Source organism: Felis catus, chromosome D2 (genome assembly GCF_018350175.1).
Source record: "Felis catus isolate Fca126 chromosome D2, F.catus_Fca126_mat1.0, whole genome shotgun sequence".
Classification (NCBI taxonomy): domain Eukaryota; kingdom Metazoa; phylum Chordata; class Mammalia; order Carnivora; family Felidae; genus Felis; species Felis catus.
In genome coordinates this window covers 52,427,981-52,455,801 of record NC_058378.1, presented here as the reverse complement: position 1 = coordinate 52,455,801, position 27,821 = coordinate 52,427,981, and the positions used below count along the sequence as shown (strand labels likewise).

The 27,821-nt window shown below is 36.9% G+C and overlaps 1 protein-coding gene across 17 annotated transcripts in view; it reads left to right on the top strand.

Moving 5' to 3' along the window:
- Positions 1-27,821, top strand: part of CPEB3 (cytoplasmic polyadenylation element binding protein 3) — a 196,526-nt gene that overhangs the window by 53,786 nt on the left and 114,919 nt on the right. For 12 of the 17 annotated variants that reach the window (XM_023240735.2, XM_023240736.2, XM_023240724.2 and 9 more), the window contains one exon: positions 17,842-18,001. In XM_023240735.2, coding sequence (XP_023096503.1) covers positions 17,842-18,001 — 160 coding nt within the window. Of the gene's footprint in view, positions 1-15,235; positions 15,617-17,841; positions 18,002-27,821 lie in introns of those variants that run through there. The other 5 variants (XM_023240737.2, XM_023240728.2, XM_023240727.2 and 2 more) reach the window with 3 other exon arrangements.

Sequence of the window (27,821 nt, the reverse complement as noted above, 5' to 3'; positions counted from 1 at the left end):
ACTTTACATTAACATGTGTTCAATGGTGAAAAGTTGAAAATTGAGTCATATATATGATTTTCTGTTTAGTGATTTGGGGATAAGTTTAGTTTTTCATAAATATGGCCTACTTAAGTAGTTGTAATTCTCGAGTTTAAATGTGACCACTGATAGGAATCAAAATGGCAGGGTGTAATTCACTCAACTGGGGAGAGTTGGTGGATTTCAGCTAATTGGCCACATTATAGTCTGCTCTAGACTAGGGAGTTTACCTTGGCTATTGGATTTAAAATGGTGTTCCACTAAGTCCTGAGACTAAAAAGTAGTAGAGATGACCACATTTGCTTTGTGTCTCCTCTAAAATCCCACCCACTTTTACTCTACAGAGCCAGTCAGGAGTTGGGTACCAAATCATGAAAATAATGAGTTCTACAGCATCTGAAAATTTAGATCATGGTCCTAGCCCATTTGTAAGACTCAGAAACAGCAGTGAAACTGGTATACCTGTTTCTAACTTAAATGTTATGATCTTCTACTCTGGCATAGCAGGAACCATAGGGCCCATGTGATTTGCTTTTTCATTCTTCTGAAATAAGGTAGATTGTTACAAGTGTGTATTTTAATTTAGGTAATTTAAATCATTTAGAACAACTTACATACACTGTTGACCCTTGAACAATATGAGGGTTAAGGGCCCTGACCCCCTGCACAATCAAAAACCTACATACAACTTTTTTTTTTTTTAATGTTTTTATTTATTTTTGAGACAGAGAGAGACGGAGCATGAGCAGAGAAGGGGCAGAGAGAGAGGGAGACACAGAATCTGAAGCAGGCTTCAGGCTCTGAGTTGTCAGCACAGAGCCCAACGCAGGGCTCGAACTCACTGTGAGAACATGACCTGAGCCGAAGTCAGACGCTCAACCGACTGAGCCACCCAGGCGCCCCTACATACAACTTTTTTAAAAAATTTATTTTTAACTAGTTTCTACACTCAACATGGGGCTAAAACTCACAACCCCAAGATCAAGAGTTGGCATGCTCTATCAACTGAGCCAGCCAGGTGCCCCACCCACATAAAACTTTTGACTCCCTTAAAGCTTAACTAATAGCCTACTGTTGACCAAAAGCCTTACTGATAACAAACAATTGGTTTAACACATATTTTCCATGTTATATGTTTTTTATTTTTATTTTTTCCTGTTATATGTTTTATATAACTGTATTCTTACAATAAAGCAAGCTATAGAAAAACAAATGTTATTAAGAAAATCATAAGGAAAGAAAATACATTTACAGTACTATACTATATTTATTGAAAAAAATATAAGTGGACCCATGCAGTTCAAGCCTGTGCTGTTCAAGGGTCAGTCATAATTACTTTTTTCTGACGGTTCCTGTTCATTATGCATCCTCAATATAACTTACTGCATTTTACAAGGCTTGTTTATTAACTTTGCCAAAGCCCTATGCAAAGACCACCAGGAAACCTGTTGATCATACAAAGCTGGCATTCCTAAACTTGCTGAATAGGCTCTACGTTGACAGAAGCTCAGGAGGGTCTTAGAAGGGGGGAAGGGGAATTAGGGTACTTAAATAGAGGCTAAGGTTAGTAATTGGGTGCTTTGGGGGCAGAAATTACTAAACAAAGTTTGGGCAGGGATTATTGGTTACATAGTAAACTGGTTTAGTTGCTGGGCTAGCCAGTGGTCTTAACTTTGGAATATAAGAATTCAAAGCTGAGTTTCTGTTAAATATGTAGCCCAATAAAAATAGACCACAAGGCACATACGATAATTTTAAAGTTTCTAGTAGCACAGTTAAGAAGTAAAAAGAAATAGGTGAAATTAATTTTAATAATATATTGTATTTAACCCACTTTATCCAGAATATCATTTCAACATGTGATCAATATAAAAATTATTAGTAAGATATTTTGCTTTATTTTTTCCATACTAAGTCTTCAAAATCCAGTGTGTATTTGATACCTACAACACATCTCAATTTGTTCTAGCAATATTTTAGTTGCTTAATAGCCACATGTAGGTAGTAGCTACTATATTGGACACTGAAGATATATAGACCTGTTTTAGAACAAATGGGTCTGAGTGAGCTGATACTTAAAGGCATTTGATCTTAGATAATGTTCTGTGTCATGATTTGGCACAGTTTATCTGTACAGGAAGTCATAGTATAGTTTTATAATTTGTGGTTTCTGTTTCATTTTGCACTTTTATGCATAAATCTGAGGTCTTCCATTAGCATGCCATTATTAATAAAACATGTTACACAAAGAGATACAATATGAATTTACAAGGAACATGTAAGAGTTTTCTTGTACACTTGATAGATTGTCTATTAGATTAAGTGTTTGCTTCCAGTAGGCAGAATATTTCAACACATTTTTTAAAGCTATTGAGGTTTTCGAGCAACAAATATTGTTCCGAAATGGGTAGATATATATATTGTACTGCTGCTGTTTCTGTTGATTTTATGTGGTGCTTTCTTTACAGTTGAGAAAAACATTTTAAATATGTTCTCATTTTTATCACTAAAGATATTCCTAATTATTATCTTTGAGTTTTATGTTTACATGCTATTTTCTTTTTTAATTGTATTTTAGAGAGAGAGAGTGTGAGTGGAGGAGAGGGGGTGGGGCAGAGAGAGAGAGAATCGCAAGCAGGATCCATGCTCAGTGTGGAGCCCAATGCAAGGCTCAATCCCAAAAGCCCGGGGATCATGACCTGAGCCGAAATCAAGAGTCAGACACTCAATTGACTGAGCCTATGTTTACAATTTTAAATGAGATTGTTTTTATTTTTATTTATTTATTTTTAATGTTTATAAATGAGATTGTTTTTATTTTTTTTTTAATTTTTTTTAACGTTTATTTATTTTTGAGACAGAGAGAGAGACAGAGCATGAACGGGGGAGGGGCAGAGAGAGAGGGAGACACAGAATCGGAAGCAGGCTCCAGGCTCTGAGCCATCAGCCCAGAGCCTGATGCAGGGCTCAAACTCACGGACCGTGAGATCGTGACCTGAGCTGAAGTCGGACGCTTAACCGACTGAGCCACTCAGGCGCCCCAATGAGATTTTTTTTGTTGTTTTTTTTTTTTAATTTTTAATTATTTATTTATTTAAAAAAAAATTTTTTTTTTCAACGTTTATTTATTTTTGGGACAGAGAGAGACAGAGCATGAACGGGGGAGGGGCAGAGAGAGAGGGAGACACAGAATCGGAAACAGGCTCCAGGCTCTGAGCCATCAGCCCAGAGCCTGACGCGGGGCATGAACTCCCGGACTGCGAGATCGTGACCTGGCTGAAGTCGGACGCTTAACCGACTGCGCCACCCAGGCGCCCCAATGAGATTGTTTTTAAATAGGATAGATGCGTTGTCAACAAAATCATGAAATTTTTCAAGTGAAAATCATTTTAAAAAGTACTGTATATCCACTGAAGCTTTGTTCATACCTTCAGTTTTTCAAGTGACTACAGATTGTTCAGTAATTTAAGTATTATTCCTTAAAGATGTGCGTGTGTGTGTGTGTGTCTGTGTCTATGTCTGTGTCTGTGTGTGATATTTTCCTTCCTTTCTTTTGGTCTTCAACAACTTTCCTATCTTATATTATTTCAAAATAATCACTGCGGATTTTTCATATGCCTTCTGTCTATTCAGTTCCACTTAGTTGGATGTAATTTATTTGCCGCTTGCTTTCCATAGTTTTCAGCCTATAAATTATGCCTGACTTTTACCTCAGTTCATCATTATTTCATGAAGACAGAATTGAAGTTCATTGTGGACTTGCATACCGTGGTATATGACCATCTTCACTTTCCTGTATGATGATGGTGAAAAATGGTATTCATTTGCTTATTTTATTTATTTCACACTTATTTGGTGCTTGCTTTATGCTATGTAGTGTACTAAATGCTTCACAGATATTGTAGTAACATCTGTGTGAGGTAGGTATTACTGTTATCCGCGGTTTTATTGTTATTATTACTCACTTATGAGGATACTGATCCACAGGGAGGTTGAATAACTTGTCCAATTCTACTGAAATTTAAGTGTCTATGATGTGCTGTGATTTACTATTTACCTAACTGCTGAGCACCAGAGCATTAGAATTCTGGCTGTCACTGGTCATCCCAGTGAAGAGACTATCTTGTATATACAGTTGTGCAAATAGTGAGTTCTGTCTGTGCTTTGCTTTTTATATTTTCATAGCTTTTCTCTCCTTTTTCCTTCCTCAAATCATGCCTTGAAATTCCTCTTCATTTTTGCTTTTAGAATATTGTATGTACCCTATAGTTTCGTTGAGTGAGGGTAATCATAACACTGCCTGTCAGCTTGCTTATTTTTTCCTCTGCTTCTAGAAGGCACAATATATTCCAGGGATGATAGAGTTCATGGAAAGAGTACTGTCTGTGTATTTATACTATAAAGTATTTATGTTTACATATAAAATTGTTTACATTGGTATCTCACTTCTTAGGTAGTAAATGTTTCCACAACATTTTGGGAATAAAAAAATTTTGTAAATTGAATCAGTTTCAGAACTTCCAAATAGCTATACCTTAAAAGGAGATCCTAGTTTAATTGCTTTTCAAAGGCAAATTATTGCTTTATGTTTTTCACTGAACTATTTCCCCAAAATAAGGTTTGACACACAAATTTAAGTAAAACATTAGGGTTTTTTTAAGTTCTTTAGTAGGTCTGGAATTCAGCTTAATGAATAAGAAGCCATAATATAAGAAGGTACGTTTCTTTTTCACTCTTTCTCCTGCCACACGCATCAGGATGAATAGAAAAATAATGGTTAGATAAGAACAGAAATGAGAATTTTTAATTAGGAATGATTCTCAACCTAGAAGCAGAAGAACACAATGATTTTAAGGCTTTGAATTGCCTGGGTTTAACTCCTGTCTCAGATACTTTCTACATGATATCTTTGTGCCTTAGTTTTCTCGTTTGTAAAATGGAATGACAATATTATTTACCTCCATAGGCTTTTGAGGAGGAAATGAGATAAAACATGTAAAGTGCTTGAAACAGTACCATATAGCCAATATTGATCAGTTCTGCTGTTATTTAATTCCAAGAGTCTTTGACAGCCCTGTTGTTGGTTTAATAGGAGGAAGGTTCTGGGATATGTTGGAGTGGTATAGGTCATGCTAAATAAGGCTCAAAAGAACACCTTAATGAGGTTCATATGAGCAAGAATGTGTGTGAAAATTCTTTATGAGATGTAAAGTAGTCTATAAATAAAAGGTAATAGGAAGAAATTAGATTATTTATAACCTTAGTATGCTGGAGAGTGAATGCTTGCAGATCTAGCTCAATAATGATAATATTCCCCTCTAGACCCCCAGAGTTGAATACCAGGAAAAAGATTTAAGGCCACACACACCCAAAAGTCTTTAAAATAAAGTTGGGGGGCACCTGGGTCTCTTAGTGGGTTAAGCATCTGACTTTGGCTCGGATCAAGATCTTGCAGTTCGTGTGTTTGAGCCCCGCGTTGTCTGTGCTGACAGCTCGGAGTCTGGAGCCAGCTTCAGATTCTGTGTCTTCCTCTCTCTTTGCCCTTCTCTCACTCACACTCTGTCTCTCTCTTTCTTGAAAAGAAATAAATGTTAAAAACTTAAAAAAAGATAAAGTTGGACTCTGTGGTGGTGGAATATTATTCTGAAATTGTGCTTATTCACATGTAAGTTAACCTGATACTGTCCTGTAGAAAGGCTTTATTTAGTAAACGACATCCTTAATGTCCATGTATTTACAAACAAATGTTACCTATTTGTAGCCTGTATATAACCTATATATCTTCTGGAGAATTTCTTCTTGGGTCCTTCCAAATTCCTTGAGAAGTTGGGCTCAGATGTCTGTGCAAGTCACTGTTCCTCTCCTTTTCAATCTCTCCATCATTTGTGCTCCCATAATTCCAAGCACATAGCTCTGTCATTGCATTTACCTCATTATATGGTAATTATTTGTAAACTAGACAGCTGGCTTCTTGTGGACAGAGACTATGCCTCTCTTAATTTTTTAATCTTTAATGTTTGGCACATTAAAGTTCCCAATAAATCTATGTGGAATAAGTGAAGAAAGAGTAAAAACAGCCCTCAACACCCACAGCAAAATTTTGTTAGCATTAACATTTGAAAGTAATAAAGAAAGCTGTTCTTCTAAAAAACATTCTGTGTTGTGGACATTTTGGAAATTCTGACTGAACTTCCCTTAATCTAAATTGTTGCATTTATGTTAAGATCTCTAAAGTACCTTAAAGTAGCATTGCTAGAATTATACAGACTTTATTTTAAAGTGAATTTTTTAATCTTCTAAATACCAAATATTTTAATAAATGTAGATGCTTTTCATTTAGATGCTTTAGTATGTTCATCTTAAATGTGATAACATTTAAATTGAAGATTAGGTTAAGGATTTATAAACGTTCTTTTCTCCCTGGAATGCTTACATAACAAATAATTCGTGTGTAGTCTTCTTCAAGGGCACCTGATTTGTATGAAGGACTGAATTTAATAATTAGTTTCCTCATCTGTAAAATAGAGATTGTAATATCTACCTTTTAGCACAGTTGTAAAGATTAATTTTTAAAATAATTTTTTAAACTTTATTTATTTTGAGAGAGATAGGGAGACAGAATACCAAGCAGGCTCCATGCACTGTCAGCACAGAGCCCAATGTGGGGCTCGAACCCATGAATCTTGAGATCATGACCTGAGCCGAAACCAAGAGTTGGACGCTTAACCGACTGAGCCACCCAGGTGCCCCAAATAAAGTAATCTAAGTAAAGTACTCAGCACAGGTTTTGGCACATATTAATCATCCATTATATGGTAGCTATGACAAATTATACGAGGCTTGTTATGAAAAGCAGTATACACATCCGTTTCTCCCTCCCTAGAGGCACATTGGTGGAGGCAGATTGATATTTTTAGAAACCAGCATTATCTTCTATCGGAGACGGGTTGGGCATAAAGGAGGCTAAGGGCGTAAGCCTGCTCAAATTCAGAAATAATGAAGCTTTAAAAATGGTTAAGGCAGTTTGGGCTTTTGACCATACTATCCTATTATATTTGGTTACTTAATCTGTTTTTATTACTGTTCCTATCTGGAATCAGAATTGTACAGTACAGTTGAGATGTAGGCTTTTGTTTGTTTTCCCTTCTCCTTCCATTAGAAGAAAAGGGTTCGAAAACGAGAAAAACTAATGTGCTTCTCTTCTGATCCCAGTTCATCAACTTGGAGTGAATTTTTTTGGTATTTACCAAGTTCCCTGCTTAAAAATAAACACACATGTACATTGGTGACCTCTCCAGTCGTGGCAGGGGAGTGACAGTGAAGAAGTCCATCACTCTTAGTCTGTGTGTGCACTGGGCATGGCATCACCTTGGTTTCTGAAAGGGGGAAGATCCTTAGCTGCTAGATCAAATTGGCACAGTTGTTCCTTTATTGCTTTCATTGCCATAGGACTGTTTGCATAAAAGCAGCTGTGTTTGGCTGCTCGGGTTTTAAATACAGAGACCATAGAAGATAACAGGGACCACAGCAGAAGTTTCACATCGTGGCCCCTGTCAGATGCCAGTGAATCTGTAAATTTCTGCTGTGTAACTCCCCATTTATCCACTCAAGTCAAACAGCAATTGAAAAGAACAGCAGCAGGGTGGGCAGACCTTGGTATTTGTGGATTCAAATCAAAGGACCATTGAAATGAATGGGAGCAGGGCCTCCTTTGGTGTTTATAAATGTAGGTATCTTTTATGGCCTAATAATAGTTCTAGGTAGATACTGGAGCATATCCTTCTTAAAATGTGCCCTGGTTACAAATGGGATGAGCTGGGTCTCTGAAGACACAGCACATCATTCTAAGATTGGAATCTCTGAAATATAAAAAATTCAGAAACAGTGGGAGACATGAGAAGATGCTGTTTGTGGGTAATGTCATTAACTGCTTGTAGGTCTCTGCAGGAGCTTTAAAGACATCCTTAGAAGTGTAAATGACACACATTGTAACAATGGATGGCATTAGTTATTTGGCAATAGTTGCCTTTTGAGCTTTACTACTGTCTGGTTTAGGTTTTATTGCCTGAGTCCTGTTGTGGCTCCTGAATGGAACAGCTATAGTCAAAACTTTGCCTTCCTCCATTCATAGCTGAGGAAGGTTGTTATATCTTATGACCTGTACCTAAAATAGATGATTTTCAGGTGGTATCATCGTTCTTATTAAAGCATTAGAAAAACTTAAAAAAAGGTATTAAGATATAATTAACATACTATAAAGTTCATTGACCTTTTAAATTTTTATTTAAATAACATGGTTTTTAGTATATTTACAAAAATTATGTCACTAATCACTCTCTAATTCTAAAATGTTTTCATTGCCCCCAAAAGGGAAACCCCATAACCAATAGCAGTCAATTCCCTCGACTACCCCAGCCCTAGTTAATGACCACTCCACTTTCTGTCTCTATGGCTAATGTGCCTATTGTGGATATTTCATATAATTGGAAGTTATTCAACATGTGATCCTTTGTGACTGGCTTCTTTCCCTTATAGTGTTTTCAAGTCTTATCCGTGTTACAGCACATATCAATACTTTGTTTCTTTTTATTGCTGAATAATATTTCATTATGTGGATGTAGCAAAATTTGTTTATCAGTTTACCAGTTGATGGGCATTTGGGTAGTTTCCAGTTTAGGGAAATTATGAATAAAGTTACTTTATAAAGTTGTTATATGGAATGCTACTTGGCAATGAGAAAGAATGAAATATGGCCTTTTGTAGCAATATGGATGGAACTGGAGAGTGTTATGCTAAGTGAAATAAGTCATACAGAGAAAGACAGATACCATATGTTTTCACTCTTATGTGGATCCTGAGAAACTTAACAGAAGACCATGGGGGAGGAGAAGGGGGAAAAACAAGTTAGGGAGAGAGCCAAACCATAAGAGACTCTTAAAAACTGAGAATAAACTGAGGGTTGATGGGGGGTGGGAAGGAGGGGAAAGTGGGTTATGGGCATTGAGGAGAGCACCTGTTGGCATGAGCACTGGGTGTTGTATGAAAACCAGTCTGACAAATTTCATATTAAAAAAAATAAAGTTATAAACATTTATATACAGGTTTTGTATGGACATGTGTTTTTATTTATCTTGGGTACATACTTAGGAGTAGGGTTGCTAGGTTGTATGATTTAGGGTAAGATTTAACTTTTTAAGTAACTACTAAATTGTTTTTCTCAAGTGGCTGTACCATTTTGCATTCCCACCAGTAATTTATGAGAGTTCTGGTGTTCTGTGTCCTAGTCAACATTTGGAATTGTCAGGGGTTTTCTTGGCTTTTTAGCCATTCTAATAGGTGTGCAGTTCTTTGTTAGTTTTAAATGAAAAAAAAAAACATGTAATTTGAAACCTTCAGAAGGATGATTTAAGTGCAAAACAGGCATTTACTGTATGCCTGTGATGTGCCCTCTGCTAGGTGATGGGAATGTAAGATATGTCTCTGCTCCCATAGAATTTACAATTTGTTAATAGGCATGTAAAGAAGTAATAACAATACAGAGTTAGTGCTAATTACCTGGAGTTAAAATATTGGGGCAGAGAAGGAGAGTCTCAACTATACCGTGGAAAGGTGTTGACATTTATGATTAGTAAAAAGAAAACAATGTGAGGAGCTACATGCACTTAAAAAAATTTTTTTTTCATGTTTATTTATTCTGAGAGAGAGACAGAGCACAATCAGGGGAGGGGCAGAGAGAGAGGGAGACAGGAAGTCCCAAGCAGGGATCTGCGCTACCAGCTCAGAGCCTGATGTGGGGCTTGCACTCACCAACTGTGAGATCATGACCTGAGCTGAAACCAAGAGTCTGATTCTTAACTGACTGAGCCACCCAAATGCCCCAAGGAGCTACATGTACTTTTGCCTAATGTTCTAAGATAGGTTTTGGTTGCAAAAGTCAAACTCCCCCTACATTATCATGCCTTATAAACTAATGCCTAATAAACTGCTTGGGATGATATTCTGCTGACTCACAACCTAGTGATTTGGGGTAATACCAGCTAGTCATATATACACAATAATCAAGGAAAGGGGCAACTTTAACTTTTGTAGTTCCTTGAAGCCTACTCTTTTGACCATTGTATTTATTTCTCTCCCTTTCTGTATCCTCCCTAGGTCTGCCTTTCTGCCTTTTAACCAACACACTGCTAACCTGTACATCCGCTCCTATTTTTTTTAAGTGCGTATATACATAGCTCTGAACTGTTTACCATAGTCAGAGGTCATAGCAGTAGGCATTTGTACTTTTTGTCCAGTTTACCTCTTCACCATTTGTCCAGCTAGATCTGGCCTTCATATGTAAGTTACTTCAAGCGAATAAGGTGATCCCAAAGTCATGTTTTCCAGTGTCTGATAAACTGGGCTGCTTATCTGAATGTATGTGGCACACCAATGAGAAGAGCTTTGAAGGAAGATTGGGGATGGCAGGGAGCTGGAAGAGGCTGGGTGAAAATTGCTGATTGTGCTTCAGGTTGGCATGCTCCTCTGGTTGTTGAGTGGAACTATCCTCTTGCTTTTTTTTAACTTGCCCCCCCCCCTTTTTTTTTTAAAGAACCTTGGTTAGTTCTTGGTTAGTTTGCTGTTAACAACAAGGAAAAATATAACCTAATAGAAAAAGGTTAAACTGGAATTAGTCAACCTCAAGAAGAAAAAGATGAGGAAGTCATAATTTCTTTGTATACCCTCATTGTATCCCAGGCTATATTGAGGGGTCTGGAGAATTCTTATGTGGACGACTGGATTTAACAATAATCTTAAAGAATATTAAAATTCATAGCAGGTGCTGATCAGTTATTTCTCTTCTGAGGATAAAGAAGGAGAAGGCTCAGCTTTGTAAGGACTTTAGGTTAGATACAAGGAGCATTGTTTACTTGCTATTGAGTGACAAGAAGAATCTATAGTCATGCTTTCCAGAGGGCTATTATTTTGCCTGTGGGGACTGAAAGACTTGGTACTCACTGAGTATGGGATAAAAATCTGCATTTGAAAAGTTATTGTTTTTCCCTTTCCCTCATATGAGTGACAGGTTTTCCTTTATTTGGGAAAGGTTTTAATCTTAGGGCAAATGTATGTCAAGCTGCTCAATAGTAAAAGTTCAATTTGATATAGGAACCTCATGTTTTTGATAGGTTCTGACAAATAATGGCAGTAATTAATTAGTTTAGAACTATAAATTTCTAGACTTCTATTTTGTGATACATAGAAGTTTTATATTATTGTTCATCTAATTGTTTGCTGCCCCTATCTAATATTCATTATTAAATGTCCTGTCTATTCTTTATGATACTCTTAAGCAGATTCTATGCTTGAAATAACTGCATGTTGAACTTTTGGACATATTGGCTCTTTGGTTTTTACTCAGGATTTATAAGCTCCATAGATTCTTATGTTTCATTGTTAGTATCTTTCCTAGAAACTGGAGGTCAGAAAACCATTTTGCCAAAGTAGACCAAGCATGGAAGGGATGCGCTTAAAGGACCAGAACAGAAAATTTGAGAAAACTGAGCATTTACTTTGTAGGAAGGATGTGTTTATGGTTGGGTTGGTGAGAGACAAGAATATATATATCCCATATATATACATAAAAGAGGCCTACCTCAGAAGCACAATACTGGTCCAAGAAAGCAGTTGTAGAACAGTCGGCATACTTCTATGTTTAGGGGAAGAAATAACATAAAACATTTTTCTATGGATGTGTGTGTGTGTGTGTGTGTGTGTGTGTGTGTGTGTGTGAATATATTTTTAAACATCTCAAAGAATACATGCCAAATGTACATAGTCATCTGAAGAGTGCAAGAAGGCAGGATTGGAGACTAGCTTTTAATGTAATGGTCTTTTGTTTCTGTGTGTTCAGGAAGAATGTGTTTATGTGTTCGTTATGTGATTAAATACTCATTTAAAATAGGTAAAACATATTAATTACCATTAAACGGTGTTTATAGTGTAGATAGGGACCTGAGGTAGTTTCAAATAATATAAATTCATTAGAAAATAAGAGCAGTAGGATGGAAATTCAGAAATGGCTAATTTTGTGGGTTAATCCCTTATGTGTTGAATGTATTTAACTTTGAAATGTTTTATCCATACATATGTTGAGACCATATGATAAATGTAAAAGCCTTCCTTCAGGAATGCCACCTCTTGTTTTTCTATATTATTGCACGACCCCATTTATTCTTTCCTAGCCCATTCAAACATCTAACCACCTTTTGCTTTTTGATCCTGTCTGTGTCCCTTTTTTTGCTAGCCAAGTCCCCATTGTTCATGGAACACAAAGCAACTGATCAGTGGAGAAACATTGGAACATTACTGGCCTGGACTTGAAAGTCATAGACCTGGGTTCACATCCTGATTTCTGTCCAGCTTTGTGACTTTGAGCAGTTATATAACCTTTGTGAACTTAGCTCTCTCCTCTGTGAGACGGAGATAATGCTGGCCCTATAGGGTTGTGCTGAAGATTAAGATCATGGCTCTAAAGCAGTTGGCCCAGTTCCTGGCACATAGTAGGCATAATGATTAATTTTATCATTTGGTTCCAGAGCTGCTTTTTTTCTCAGATGTTCTTGGGTCCTTGCAGCCTTCTACCTTGTATCTCTAGGAGAGGATATGTCTGGGGGATAAGCCAGAAAGGGTAGAAAAGGGTCCTAGAATTTTCTCTCAAGAAAAAGGCAGGTGAGTGGGATAGGACTGATAGAGGTGGGCCTGTGGCTCTGCTGGAGTGTAGGTCAAGCTACTTCTTGAATTTAACTGTCCTTTGAACAAGAGTTAATTGACTAAGGGCAGATGAGGATTATTTTAGGTTGCCTATGTAGCAGGGTGGTAGTCAAAGAGGCCTCTCTCTGATTGTGTTAGGATTAGGTTGAGGGGGGTATTTGTGAAAAGGATTAAAGGTTGAGGGAGTAGGAGGAAGTCAGGGAGGCAGTAGAGTGAGAGTCCTTAAGAGCACAGTCTAGATTTGAGTGGATTGGAACCTTGGCTCTGTTGCTTACTGCTCTGTAATATTGGGCCAGTTACTTAATCTCACCAAGATTTAATTGCTTAACTTACAAAAGGGAGGTAAAAGTTACCTACCTCATAGAGTTATGAGAGATTGCATGTAGCATGCTTAGGATAGTGGCAGGCACATATTAAGAACTTGATAGATTTACTAAGTCGAGTTGAGGGAAGAATAAAAGCAGGGCTAGTGAACTGTACAATGGGAGTGTGCTACCTCCATGTACAGCTAACTGATAACATTTGCCATTGGTTATCTTCAAAGAAAAGGAGTCAATAATGGGATGCATCATTTATAAATGTAATGTTCTAATACTTCCCGGTGTGTTTGCTTATTAAAAACAAATGAAAAAAAGATATTTTCCTTATTTTCCCTCTATAGGGAAACAAAGCTTATTAAAAATATTTTAAAGGTTAGTTGTCACTTGTAACTTTTGTTGAATGATAAATTATGGTCTAGTTTTCTCTATGTATGATTTCTGTTTGAATTTTGCTGCAAATTTTATAGCTTTTCATTCCTTTTTGTTCTGTTTCTTGTAGGCTTCCTGGTTAATCAGTTGTTTTTAGTAATGTTTACTTATAAAACAAAGAGGATGAATAGAATGCTGCAAATATAAATCAATGAGGCATAGATAAATAAATTTTAATGAGAAAATAAGTCTCAGCACTGAAGTTTGTTCACTTCAGTGAACAAAGCCTGTGCAAATTCTGTCCTGCATTTTGCATATCATGTTTTCATGTGTTGAGCACTAGAGAGCCTCTTGGTTTTTAAATATATGTCCCAGTACTCTAAGGTGGCATCCTAGAAGTCTCTTTGTGTTCTCCCTAATATTCCAGTAGCCGCCACTATACAGATGCCTTGTTGTACATTGTCATTAGGTACTAAAAAAAAAAAACAAAACAAAAAAAAAAACCAAAGGGAAAAAATCATCATTATTTTATAGATGAAGATAACCAAGGCTTAGAAACTTGTTCAGAATGACATGGCAGCCCATGGCAGAGCCAGAATTAGAAAATCTGATGTCTGATTTCAGACCACCAATTGCTGTCCTAACCCACAATCCATTGGAAGACTGCAAAGCTAACCCTTGGCAAAGTGGCCAGGCTTGTTTATTTCCTGCTGCTATCCTTCCAGTCCCTCCCTCACTTTACTGTCCCGTTTTACCGATCAGATGCAGGTGAAAGGGTGCACCTTAAAGAATCATCCAGTCCAGTGGCTCTCAAATATAGCCAGTGAAAAGAGTCTCCTAGGACATTTATTTCTTTTCAAATTGTGATTAAGTTGGTTTTAGCTGGAGCCCAGGAACCTGCATTTTAACCCTTCTACATGTGATTTTTGACAATCTGACAAGTTTGAGAACCATTTCAGAGGCATAGGTCCCCACCAAAACACCCCCCTCCAATTTTCCTGACAGATAGTTATCTAATATCCGATATTGTCTTCTGATGGGAATTCACTACCATCTTGCCAAGAAGGTCATTTCATTGGTAGTGAACTGCAATGCAGTGCTTCTATAGAGTTTTCATTTACTGTCCTGTATGGATTAGATCAAGTTCTTCTGACAGATGTAGGTATTGGCTTTGAGGTCAGATCTAGGCTGGAATCTTCTCTGAAGCTCACCTTCCTCATGTGTAAAATGTGTATGTTGTTATCTATCTTGACGGGTTATATCAAGAGTTAAATGAAAAAAATAAACTGTCCTGGCTGGAAAAATTCTTGAATGCCTTCAAACAGTCATTTTTAATAGTCCCTTCGTGTTATCAGCCTTTAAAAAAAATTTTTTTTAATGTTTATTTTATTTTATTTTTAATGTTTATTTATTTTTGAGACAGAGAGAGACAGAGCATGAGCAGGGAAGGGACAGAGAGAGAGGGAGACACAGAATCCGAAGCAGGCTCCAGGCTCTGAGCTGTCAGCACAGAGCCCGACGCGGGGCTCGAACTCACAAACTGTGAGATCATGACCTGAGCCGAAGTTGGATGCTTAACTGACTGAGCCACCCAGGCGCCCCTTTAATGTTTATTTTTGAGAGAGAGAGAGAGAGAGAGAGAGAGAGCGAGCGCGCACGCGCGTGCGCGCGCGCAAGAGTGGGGGAAGGGCAGAGAGAGAGACACACACACAGAATCTGAAGCAGGTTCCAGGCTGTCAGCACAGAGCCCAATGTGGGGCTCGAACTCACGAACTGTGAGATCATGACCTGAGCCAAAGTCGACCGTTTAACGGACTGAGCCATCCAGGTGCCCCGCTTATCAGCCTTTTTTGAAACAGCCCCATGTCTGCAGGACTGTAGTTAGAAGTTTCAGGACCCTGAAAACATGTTAGAAGGCTCCCAGACCTCCATTCCAGGATTGTCAGTGCCAGAAATAGGTTGTCATTTTGGCTTCTCATCAGCACACTTCTTTTTTTCACCTGTGGCTTTTTCTCTGGACAAAGAATATGGTACCTCTTATGGAGACAGATAAGCCTGCATTTCTGGAAATTCAGCTTTACTCCCTAAGTAATTGGAGTTTCCACTGATAACTTGAACCCAGAGGAAAACAAATGATCTGCAGGAAGACCTTAAAGGTAAAAGACAAGACCTTCTTGAATTATATAAAGAGCAAAATGGAGAGCCAAAGAAAATATTCCACGTCTCTTTCTTATCCAACAGTAGACAGTTGATGAGTGTTAAAAAGAAATGAGGTGAAGGTAGCAAGTGTGGGGGGGGGGCAGTGGCAGTAAACTAAGAAAAGTTGAGTGCTTGCCTTTCAGCAAACACAGTGTGAGAAAAATAAATACGTAAATTCAACCTAATCCTCACAGGTAAGATCCCATTTTACCAATGAGAATACTGAAGACCGTTAAGGATAACTAAGACAAGCCTCATACCTGATCAGATGGCAGGTCTAGATTCAGAACACCTAGGACTTTACAGAATGTGATTTAAAAAAAAAATTACAATACACACATTCATGTTCTTTAAGAAATAGATTTGACTTAGTGTCTGTTGTACTGTACACATTCTCCTGTCAAAACACCTGTAATTCTCTAATTTTAATGGGTTGTGTCTCTCTCTTTCTACTAGTTACTTGCACATAGGGACTAGGTTGCAGCATTCACCTCTGAGTCACCAGGGCCTAGTACAGGACTTGGCCCTTGACTTGTGCATTAAAGGATTGTAAAAATGGGGCGCCTGGGTGGCTCAGTTGGTTGAGTGTCCGACTCTTGATTTCAGTTCAGGTCATGATCCCAGGGTCGTGGAATGGGTCCCTGTGTTGGGCTCTGCACTGAGCATGGGATATTCTCTCTCTCTCTCTCTCTCTCTCTCTCTCTCTCTCTCTCTCTCTGCCTCTCTCTCCTGCTTACGCATTCTCTCTCTAAAATAAAATGAGCAAGGTGGTTCCATTTGAGGGGGAAAAAAGGTTTGTAAAAATGGAATTTCTGTCTCTGGCATTTGAAAACATCTATACCCTCCACCCCTACTCCTCATCTCTGAGTTAAATATATATATATAGTGTTATAAGAGATATTAGACATACTCTAAGTTCAGTCTTCACATTTGTATAAAGGAAGGAATTTCGGGCACAGACTGGAGAGGTAGATCATGATGTACCCCAAAGTCCCCAGTTGATAGTAGTTATTCTAGTACTCTTGCCTCCTAGTTCTCAGTTCAGGGCTTTTCTTAGCACCTGCATATATACATACCGCATTCATTTAATACCCCTCTGATTTTTCCTTTATGCTCAGTGCTGAGGAAATGCCACTTTCCTTTCTGCCTCCCTAAGTAGATAGATACATTGCTATGCTTTCCAGAAGCCAGAAGAAAAACAGCTTCTCAAGAGTTAACACTTAAGCTAGAAAATGGTCATTGAAGTTGAGGTTTTTACCTGACATTCATTTATTCTGTTCATTGGAGACAATAAATGATCATGTGCATGCTGGATCAGCTGTTCAGGACCCTGAAAATAATCTGTCATTGCAATAGTTTGATTTGGTGTGGTTGTTGAAGTATGTGTTTGTTTTGCTTTTCTTAAAAGCCAGTTAAATCTATAATGTTAGGCTATGAGTTGCACTTCCTTTTAGCTCAGACTACTAAAAAATAATTTGTACATGATGGTCTCCCATGGGCTTGATTGAAATGTGGTGGAACAATGATTTTTTCTTCAGTTAGTGTTAGCTCTCTGTTTTCAAAATGTTTTTGACTCTAGTATCATGAAAACACTACCTAGAGTTAAAGTTTTTTTCAGGTGAGTGCATTTTAAAAGGTAATTTTAGTAGTACTTTGGACACATTTTAAATTTTAGAGAGTGTATCCAATGTATAGAACTTATCAGTAGTAATTATTAAAGATACCCAATAAAATTACATCAGAACTACAGCCACCTTTTGAATTTTCAGAAAAGCGATTCTGTTTGTAGACTAAAAGGTTTTAATTATGGACTTACTCTAGATAAAAAAATTCTGTATTCATTTGAATAGAATGTCTATTTGACAGTGGAGGCCGAAGTGAAGGGCCGAGGGCAAAGCCAATTCACTGGGCTCTTTGTTTCGAATTTACTCTTTTAGTTCATTTGAGAGAAAGTCTGAAGTAGTGGGACATATACATTAAAGAATATGGGGAAGAAAGAATGCAATTACAGAAACTTGTGTTAAACTTACACAGTGCTGAGGAATGCCAAATCATCATTCTTAATGAAAAGAATGTGTGTTATTAGATCTGGAACTTTTATTCATGTTATTAATCCATGGCAAGAAGCAAATGATATAGTATTAATTTTATTTATTGTCTTGTTCTGTGTTTTTATTTTTAGGACCGGAGTAGGCCCTATGACACTTTTAACTTGCACTCGTTGGAGAACTCCTTAATGGATATGATAAGGACTGATCATGAGCCTCTGAAAGGTAAACACTACCCTCCCAGTGGCCCACCAATGAGTTTCGCTGATATAATGTGGAGGAATCATTTTGCAGGTTAGGAATATTCATATGTCCATTCCTTGCTTGGTGTTTTAAACAAAAATCAGCTTTTTAATAATTGTGATTTTTTTTTTTCCCGTTTGTTTTTGTTTGCTTCTGTAAAGCACTGTGGAATGTGTTTAAAGTTTTTTTGTTTTTTGTTTTTTGTTTTGTTTGTTTTTTTAAGCTGGGTTCAGCTGCCTACAATAATCAAGGTTGACTGCTTTAATCATAATGTCTGGCAGAAGCATGTGTTGGGTAGCATGAGACCAGAAGGCAAGTTTTCTGGACTTTGTGCATTTGGAATCCTTTAGCTGAACCTGGATAATTCATTTAAGTCAAAGTATACTGCAAGGAAATATGAAACTTAGTAAATCAGTCTCCAAAGACTACTTCAGAAAACTTCATAGGAAAGAGTTCCATTTTGTTAAAATATAATCACTTTCCTAGTGTAGCAAGGATCATGACACAGACTTAAGAGCCAGCCAGTGATTCTTTGCACAGTCTTAGGACTAAAACAGAAGGAAAATGTCTTAAGGTGTGTAAATGTTTTGGGTTAAATATAAGGCAGAAAGTCCCAAGGTCAGCCATATTAGGACTTCCTATTTTTAGAGCCCCTGTAAATTCAGGTTAGCAGTTGATGTCACATTCATAATTACAGATAGTTCTTTTTATGTGCTATAGGGCTTTTTAGGGGCCCTGTGATATTTTAAAATACTGTAATGGAAATTTCCTGTGGAAATATCCACTACACTTGGATTTAGAGCCAAAATATCTGAAAACTGGGAAGAGTTGGCTACAAGGATGCCCATCTTTTAAGAACCCTTATGTTCTCCGGAGCTGTGAAGAATTTGATCTCTGGTTCTCTCCAGGCTTTTTTATATAGGGTGTGACTGACAATGGCCACCTGATCATCATTTCCTCAAGCCACCTCAGAAATCCATTTCATCATTTTCTTGTCATACTCATGATTTTCTGCTGCTTTCCTCAATTTCCAGTGAAAAGAAGGTAGTTAACAGGCTATGAAGAAAATAAAGCATTTTGAGAAAAGCTGTATTTTAAAAGCTGTATTCTACTTCAGAAGTAGGAAAAAAAAACCCTCTCATTTATTCATTGTTATATTTAGTCACTGTTACCACGTCTTTCCTCAGTTGAAAGATTAGGTATATGGTAATTTAAAGCCTGTTTCACTTAGAAGTGAGAATGGTGTTAAAAAAAAACCCCTAATGATATTCACAGACTATTTTGTGTTTTTAGTGTCTTCTAAGGCTACATTTGTCTTCCTTCTCTACCACGAACAGCTATAAGCTTCTCCTAATTATTCTAAAATATTCAGCCCTTGTTCTTTATGCATACCTGTTTTATCTTGGTCTGAATTCTTCCAGCAATAAAAGATTATGAAAGGATCTTACAATATAGTCTGTAAAATAATTTTCCAGCATTTTGCGAATGTTGTTTACATCGGAGCTATCCTGCGCTGTTGAGAGCAGCACTGGCAAAGTGTAAGGAAGGTCCTTCGCTACAGGATAATGTATATTTATTCCAGTTTTGGTGGCCCCTTTAAAAAAAACTTTTTTTTTTTTTTAATTTTTTTTTTTTTTTTAATGTTTATTTCTGAGACAGAGAGAGACAGAGCATGAATGGGGGAGGGTCAGAGAGAGGGAGACACAGACTCTGAAACAGGCTCCAGGCTCCGAGCTGTCAGCACAGAGCCCGACGCGGGGCTTGAACTCACGGACCGCGAGATCGTGACCTGAGCTGAAGTCGGCCGCTTAACCGACTGAGCCACCCAGGCGCCCCAAAACTTTTTTTTTTTGACATTTGTTTATTTTGGAGAGAGACAGAGCATGAATGGGGGAGGAGCAGAGAGAGAGGGAGACACAGAATCCAAAGCAGGCTCCAGGCTCTGAGCTGTCAGCACAGAACCCGATATGGGGCTCGAACTCACAAGCTGTGAGATCATGACCTGAGCTGAAGTCAGACGCCCAACCGACTGAGCCACCCAGGCGCCCCTTTTTTAATGCATATCCAGTTCCCTCTACATATATTTCTCTGCCACACTTGGAAATATGAGGTTTCATCTGTGAAAGTCTTCTGTATTGTACTTATAATATGTCCTAATAAGTTGGAAGGCTCATAATATGTACTTTTTTATAGCTTCAATATGCTTGCAACTTTTCTGTTCATTATACCACCCACCTTGATTTCCTGTGAGTGGACTGCTTCCCATGGTCAATAACTTCACCATGTCATTGTCCTCTGGTTAGCGTGTTGAGGCTTCCTGCTTCCCTTTTCCAGCTGGGAGACTTTTAGAGCTAATTTATGGCACCATGTATTTGATTCTTATTACTTCTAATAACATAATTATGATGCTGGCATTTTAAAGGAAAGATTTTAAATAATTTTTGACTTTATTTTTTTTTCAACGTTTATTTATTTTTTTGGGGACAGAGAGAGACAGAGCATGAACGGGGGAGGGGCAGAGAGAGAGGGAGACACAGAATCGGAAACAGGCTCCAGGCTCTGAGCCATCAGCCCAGAGCCTGACGTGGGGCTCGAACTCACGGACCGCGAGATCGTGACCTGGCTGAAGTCGGACGCTTAACCGACTACGCCACCCAGGCGCCCCAATTTTTGACTTTAAAAATGGAGAAAATTATAATAAAAATGTAACTGAAAAAAGTAAACATTGTGATAGTGTATCCTTATTTTTCTGCATCCATATTTTTGGATATTTTCTGTATCCCTATTTTTATCTGGTCTTTATAATTTATTAATAGGCCTTCACTTTGAACACTTAGGTTGTTTCCAGCTTTTTCTCCGTAATAGGTAATGCTGCCATGAATGAGTTCTTGCACCTAGTTTTTCTTTAAGGTAAATTCATAGAGAAGATCTCTGGGTCAAAAGATGTAAACATGTAGGTGAATAGAACTTTAAGAGAAAGGTAGTAGGCTAGGGGACTTACCATATGGCTTCTCTATGAGTCTGTCCAGAAACACTTCCCTCTATTCCATCCTGTTTTTCCTCCTACCTTTAATATATTCTTCTCCCACTTGAACGTGGGAACACTTTTTTGAGGGTCTCAAAACTCAAGTTACAGAATCATATTTAGGTTTTTCTTGTATGCTTGTTTTGGTTTATTTCCTGGAGCTCAGTTTTCTTCCAGGGGAAAAAAATACTTCCTTACTCATTTTAGGAAATTCAGATAGTACATAAAAAGACAAAAAGGAAAGTGAAAAAATAATCTGAGACTTACTACCTAGAGATAGTAAAGATTATTATTTTTATTAACATTCTTCGAGACATTTTATATTCTCTTTGTAGGAGATTAAATTTCAACTCAGCCTTTCTGACTTTGTAGTCATTCAAACCTGGATTTGAATCCTGGCTCTGCCTCTAGTTGGCTATTGATTTAGATAAATTAGTTAGCCTCTTCAAAGCCTTAGTTTCCTCATCATTGAAATAAAGTACCTACTTCATGGAGTGGCTATGAAGGTCAGATAAAGTTCTTGACACTAGAAACTATGATTTTTTTTGCTGGCAGTGGTAGTGGTGTGCCTACTGCCTAGCCTAGATAATGAATTAAACCTTATTTTCCTACAATATTTACTTCCTTCTAGCTAGACTGCAGCTCTATGTTAAAAGCTTTTAAATGCAAGTTGTCGAAATTTTGTATTTGTCATACACAGATATTTGCCATAGTAATTATTGAAGGATAAACATTTTGTCATTATCAAAAACCACCTAAAGGAGAAAGAAAAATAATTCTCTTAAGTTGTGTTGGCTTTCCAAAATTGTGTATCTAAATAATGTGAGCAAAATATAATAAAACAGGATATCACATTCATGAAAAATAAAGTACTTCATGATGTATTTAAAGTGAACCTGATGAGGAGCACCTGGGTGGCAACAGTCGGTTAAGCATCCGACTTTGGCTCAGGTCATGATCTCATGGTTCATGAGTTCCAGCCCTGCGTTGGGCTCTGTGCTGATAGCTCAGAGCCTGGAGCCTGTTTTGGATTCTGTGTCTCCCTCTCTGCCTGCCCTTCCCCACTTGCGCACTCTCTCTCTCTCAAAAATAAATAAACATTAAAAAAAAAAAATAAAGTGAACCTGATGAACTATATTCACAGTGATATTTCATCTTAGAAATGTATGCAATAAGAAATCCCCTTATTCAACTGTTCTGTTGATTTCGGTAGGGGAAAAGGGTTAGTGGGAGAAATGATAGCATGGGAAGTCAGGAAGTAATAAGACTTGTGTTTTAGTAAAGAGCTTTAACAGCTTTTCAGTCACATTTATACTTCTGGGTCAGCCTTGAAGATGTTTGTAGGAAAATTTAAAAGGTCCCTACTTCTTCCCCCATGATAAGAATGTCAAGTAATGTAGAGGGAAAGTCAAATTGAGCTTTCTTCACAGCACCTGAGAAATATGTTTAGTAGTGTTGATCAGACCACAGCACTCTTGTTAAAATAAAAATTAGACAATTTTTTTTTTTTGGCTTCTTAAAGATCTCAAACAGTCCTTGGTTATAACAGAGTAACACTGTAATAATTACCTGTTGTCTCTTCCCATATTATATATGACTTTTCCTATTGTTCATTTTTTAAAAGCTTATTTTTATTTACTTGAGAGAGAGAGTGCAAGTGGGAAAGATGCAGAGAGAGAGGGAAGGAGAATCCCAAGTAGACTCCATGCTGCTGGCTCAGAGCCCAAAGCAGGGCTCAAACTCATGAAACTGAGATTGTGACCTGAGCTGACACCAGGAGTTGGACACTTAAGGAGGGGTGCCTGGGTGACTCAGTTGGACCTGATCTGAAACCAGGGGTTGGGGGTAGTGCCTGATGAAACATTTCTAGTGCCTGATGAAACATTTCTATACATTTGAATTTTCTCTTTCCTCACTATTCATGGAACTGAAATTTGAAAAATGAAAAGAGCAGGTGTCAGTTGAGAAACTGATATTGAAGCGTTTGCTTTTCAAATGTGTACTGAATCTGGGGGAAAAATAGCTATCTCCTGATAACAGTGCTTTAAAACATTTAAATTGACAGAAGCTTGGAAGAAAGAAATGCCACCCTTTTTGGTACTATGGAAGCATTTTTCTTTATTCATCACAATTTAAATTTAGTGTTGTACAGCCTTTCACAAAGTTGGCCCCTTTTGTGGAATGTTGAGGTTCCCTTGTTTCAGAAAAAGTGCACCTTCATTACATTTAGTTTGTTCCAGAAATATGCTGTCTCTTTACTTACTTGCATTGGTGCTCCAGTTCTATTTTTGTGCTACCTCTGGCCCATATCAGTTTGTCTTGTATAAAAGTTAGCAGCGTCCAGAAATTGTTTGGGACATAGATTCTGAGTTAGCAAGAAGTGATTGTTCTGGTTCTATTCAAGAGGAGGACGGTAAATACAAGCTGAGTGATTTTTTTTTTTTTTTTTTTTTTTTAGTACCTCCCATTAATTTACCCAGTGGTCCTTCTTATATAGCAGTGTAATCACCTGAGAGTTTTAAAAGAAAATTCTAGAAATTCTGATGTTAACTGTTTATAGAGTAGAGCCTGAAATGAGGAAACATAGACACAAAGGAATGAATAACATGCCAAAAATTATCCACTACTGGTATGAAAAGAAACTAGGATTTGACCTCAGGTCTAAGCTCACGGCTTTTGTTTCTCAGTTCTTTGGAACATAGTTAGAATATTTTAGTGCCAAACTTTTATCATTTTTCCTTAAAAGGGCTTTAAAACACTATTTTATTGTATTCTTGCATAACATTATTGCATCTTGTGGATTCTTTTCCTGAAGGAATGTATCTTCAATTTTATAGAGAAAATTGGTGGAAAATACAACCCAGCGGAATATGCATTTTTCTTATAACCTTTTCTAGAATGCAGCACTTACATTCTATTATGTAAAAGTCTCTGAAGGACTTGACTTTTTAGAGCAAACGGGGATGGTTAAAGAAAGATACAGTAGTTGTTCCTTATCTCATAACATATTGCAGAAGTAAAGAGGTGGCTTTCATAATTAATTATGAAATTCATAAAAATTTCAATTTTTATTTGGGACATATAGAAGTATGGGTTGGTTGGACTCTGAAACTTTGAATAACAGTAGAGGTCATTTTTTATAACTAGCTTCTTAAATATGAATGTGACGAGCTTATGAGACTGTGGTTTTTACAGTCTAGATAAACCTGTGTAACCCTATTCTCCAGCCTCTCCCTCTATCCCCTCTTACCCCCATTTATCAGACCCTGTGCAGTGGGGAAAGTGGGACAGTCTCAGATGTCCACAGCATCATTTAACTCCGTAAAACCAAGTATGCCTTTCAGTTTTCGAAACCTTATATTTTACACTATACTTAAAAGATAGCTGGCTGACAAGAACAATTTAAAAATAGCAGACCATGGACAGGTGACAAAATGTCACGCTGGCAGCACCAGACTGCATTAACAAAAATCACCAGATGTCACACACTTGATTCTATTTTCACAGCTGATTAAACAGCAGTATTTGTTGGATAAAAGGAAGAAAAAAATAAATGGCCTCATCTGAATTTGGAATCAGTTTTTCTTTTGCTGCTATATATTTTCTCTCTTCTTCAAAATCTCATAATAACTGTAAAATTTAGGATGCAAAATATATTAAGAAAAAAATAAAAAATAATTCTAATTTTAGAAAAGAACTTTTGCACATATATACCTCTTAAACTGGAAGACTATAAGTCAAAGTGTTGGCAGAGCTTGTCTTTAATTGGTGATCTTAGTTTTTGCATTTTTCTGTATTATCTAATTTTTCACTGATGAAAATATATCGGATTTTATAATCTAAACATTAATTTTTGAAGAGGTAAAAAAAGTAGCTTAAAGAAGCCATAAGTTGTTTTGCTACAAAGAATTTGCATTTAGTTGGGAAACAATTAGATTGTATTTAAATAATTGGTTCTGATGGGTCTGACATGACAGAGTTTCTTATAAAATCTTTTGTGGATGATGTTGATCCAAAGATCCACTGAAGTCAAGGAGGCCAACAGAATTAGGGAGGATACCAGGAAAGGCAAAAAGTTTTCTGCTTTTCAGCAAATACTGATGCCTTCATGTATAAAACATCACCTACTCCTTTTTTCTTTTTCTTTCTTTCTTTCTTTCTTTCTTTCTTTCTTTCTTTCTTTCTTTCTTTCTTTCTTTCTTTCTTCTACATCTTTAGAAAGATTGAATTGGAAGTAATCAGTGTGGGCTAGAGGATAATAATTGGAAAACTACTGAGGCTTCCTTTCAGTTTCATCTTTTCAAGCTGAAGAGTCCTAAGATCTCATGGAAAGGGTCCAGAAAGGACCCAACTTCTGGAGAACTACAGAAAGAAGCACCCCTCTAAGTGTGGGAACACCAGTAGTTCCAGAAACATAAAAACTATTATTTGATGTAGTGATTGTAAACCACATGCTTTTTTTTTTTTCTTTTACCATAGCATAGGAAATAAAAGAAGTTAAATGAGAATCAAGTAAATTTGGGCTTGCTTGGTTTTCTTGATAATGCTTCATTATTCTAGGGAACACCTCTAGCTTTTTAGGAACCACACCCATGTCTGAATATTCCTTGGTCAGAGATTGAACAGATTCTCTCCATATGCCATTTCCTTATGTTTTGTTAGGCAGTGATTTTGAACTCTTGTTGGGTTTTCAGGCTTACTTTCCAGTGACTATTTACTGTTAAATTTGAGTATCATCTCAGAATACAATGAGTAAATCACATGTAGTTCTTATGGATATTAGTATTTGGGGGTAATGAATCCAAATCAGGTTTGATTATCTAAAAATAATGGAGAGAATATTGATGCAGCTAACTGAAACCAGAATGTAAACTCTCCCTGTTGAGTCAGTCTTCTTCTCATGACGAATTTTTGTATTCTAGGTTCTGATCAAGGTGGTGGTAGGAGATAGCACTTGTAGCCTCTGGGATAGATTATAATTTTTAGACTCTAAAATGGCTTAGGAACTGGGAAAAAATAAGACACATAGAGTAGTTACATACATAGATACTATTAAATGTGTCTTTGAACAATGGGTAGTTTTTGAAACTACTAATACTTAGCTTCTAGTAAACGTGAAAAGATCTATGAAATCAATAAAAACATAAAGTAGGCAATTCTATTATTTAAAAAATGGTTGTGTACTAATAGGAAGATTTTTCTCTGGAAAACATTAAAATATATTCTAAAAACTAATTTTACTATAATATAAATGCTAACAAGAGCCTCCATAAAATTAGACATAGATGTAATATCTTCCTCCTAATAAAGTTTAAAATAATAAAAACTAAAAGTAATTTTTATTGAAAGTCCTATAATGCTTCATAGTAAAAATAGAATAGTCCCATGTTGATGATTTTTCTATTTTTAATTACTGTCTCTCATATACACATACACAGACACACACCCATCAGTAGTAGCAACGTTACACTTACAAGAGTTTTGTTTTTTCCCTGCCTTTTAATATGAAATGACTTTCACAAATTACTGTGACCTGAGGGCTTTTAAGAGATCAGGGTGGCCTTGTCTAGGCAAAACATTAATTTGACTGAGAATTAATGATTCTTTTTATTTGAAGTAAATGCTCTGTTTTGTCCACTGTGATTCTTCTCTTTTGGGCCAGAAGAGCTGCTGATGTTTGCTTCCAGTACCCCATAACAGAGATCAACACCAAATGATGACTGACCTTTTGCAATTATATATAATAACAGTGTATTGGTTGAAAAATCAATCACCGTATCATCATATCTCCATATCTCCAGCTTTCTCTGGCCACCCCCCCTCCTGTTGACGTTTTTTTTGGATAGTAGTAATGACATAAAATGGACATTTTTCTGAGAACTTCATGACAACCCTTCACATAATTGGACATGAAGGCCTTGCAGAACCAAATTCATGTATGTTAGCTTTACACAAAAGCATGGTTATAGTAACGATTTTGTTAAATCGTTTAGTAACGATTTTGTATTTGGTTAAATAAACAAACTTTATACATTTTTTTTCTATATCAGACTTTCTGTTTCTTTATTCTTTTAATACATCCACCTCCTTTTCCCAAATAATTCATGAAAAACATACCAACTGTTTTACATCTTCCACTTTTAACCCTGGAGGCTATTGAGTTAAAACATCTGATTCAGACTTACCATCTTCTAGACCAGGGGTTGGCAGACTTTGTAAAGGCACAGAGAGTAAGTATTTTAGGTCTGTGGTTCAGATGGTCTCTGTTGCATATTCTTTGTTTTTTAATTTTTTTTAAATCCCTTTAAAATGTAAAAATGATTCTTAGCTCAGAGGTATAGAAAAACAGGCAGGTAGCCAGGGTGGGCAGAAGTTTGCAACCCTGTTACTGTAAGGATGAAGGTCTGGAGATGAGCGTTCTACCTGAGGTCATATAACTAGTTAGTAGTAGGGGAAGCATAAGAACCCTAGATTTTTAGGCCAGTCGTTGTTCCCCACTATCCCTGTTATATAAATTTTACCATCTTTCTTCGGGTTGCCATTCTGATAATTATGTTGCATTTTTGAGCCACTGTGAAAACTTTATCTTTTTATTCCCACTAAGCTTCAAGTTTATATACTTCTTTGAATTTATTATTTTGCTGCTTGAATTTGAAGGGCAGTATGAATGGTTGTTTAAATAAAATGCTTAATCCAGTTGGCATGTTTAAATTGGAATGCAAGAAATGCTTTAAAATTTCACACTGTTATAATGGAAGCTTCTTTTTTGTTTTTATTTATTTGTTATTGAGATTTTGGCTTTAAGATTTTTTTTCATTTGTATGTTTTATGATTTGATTTAAAAAC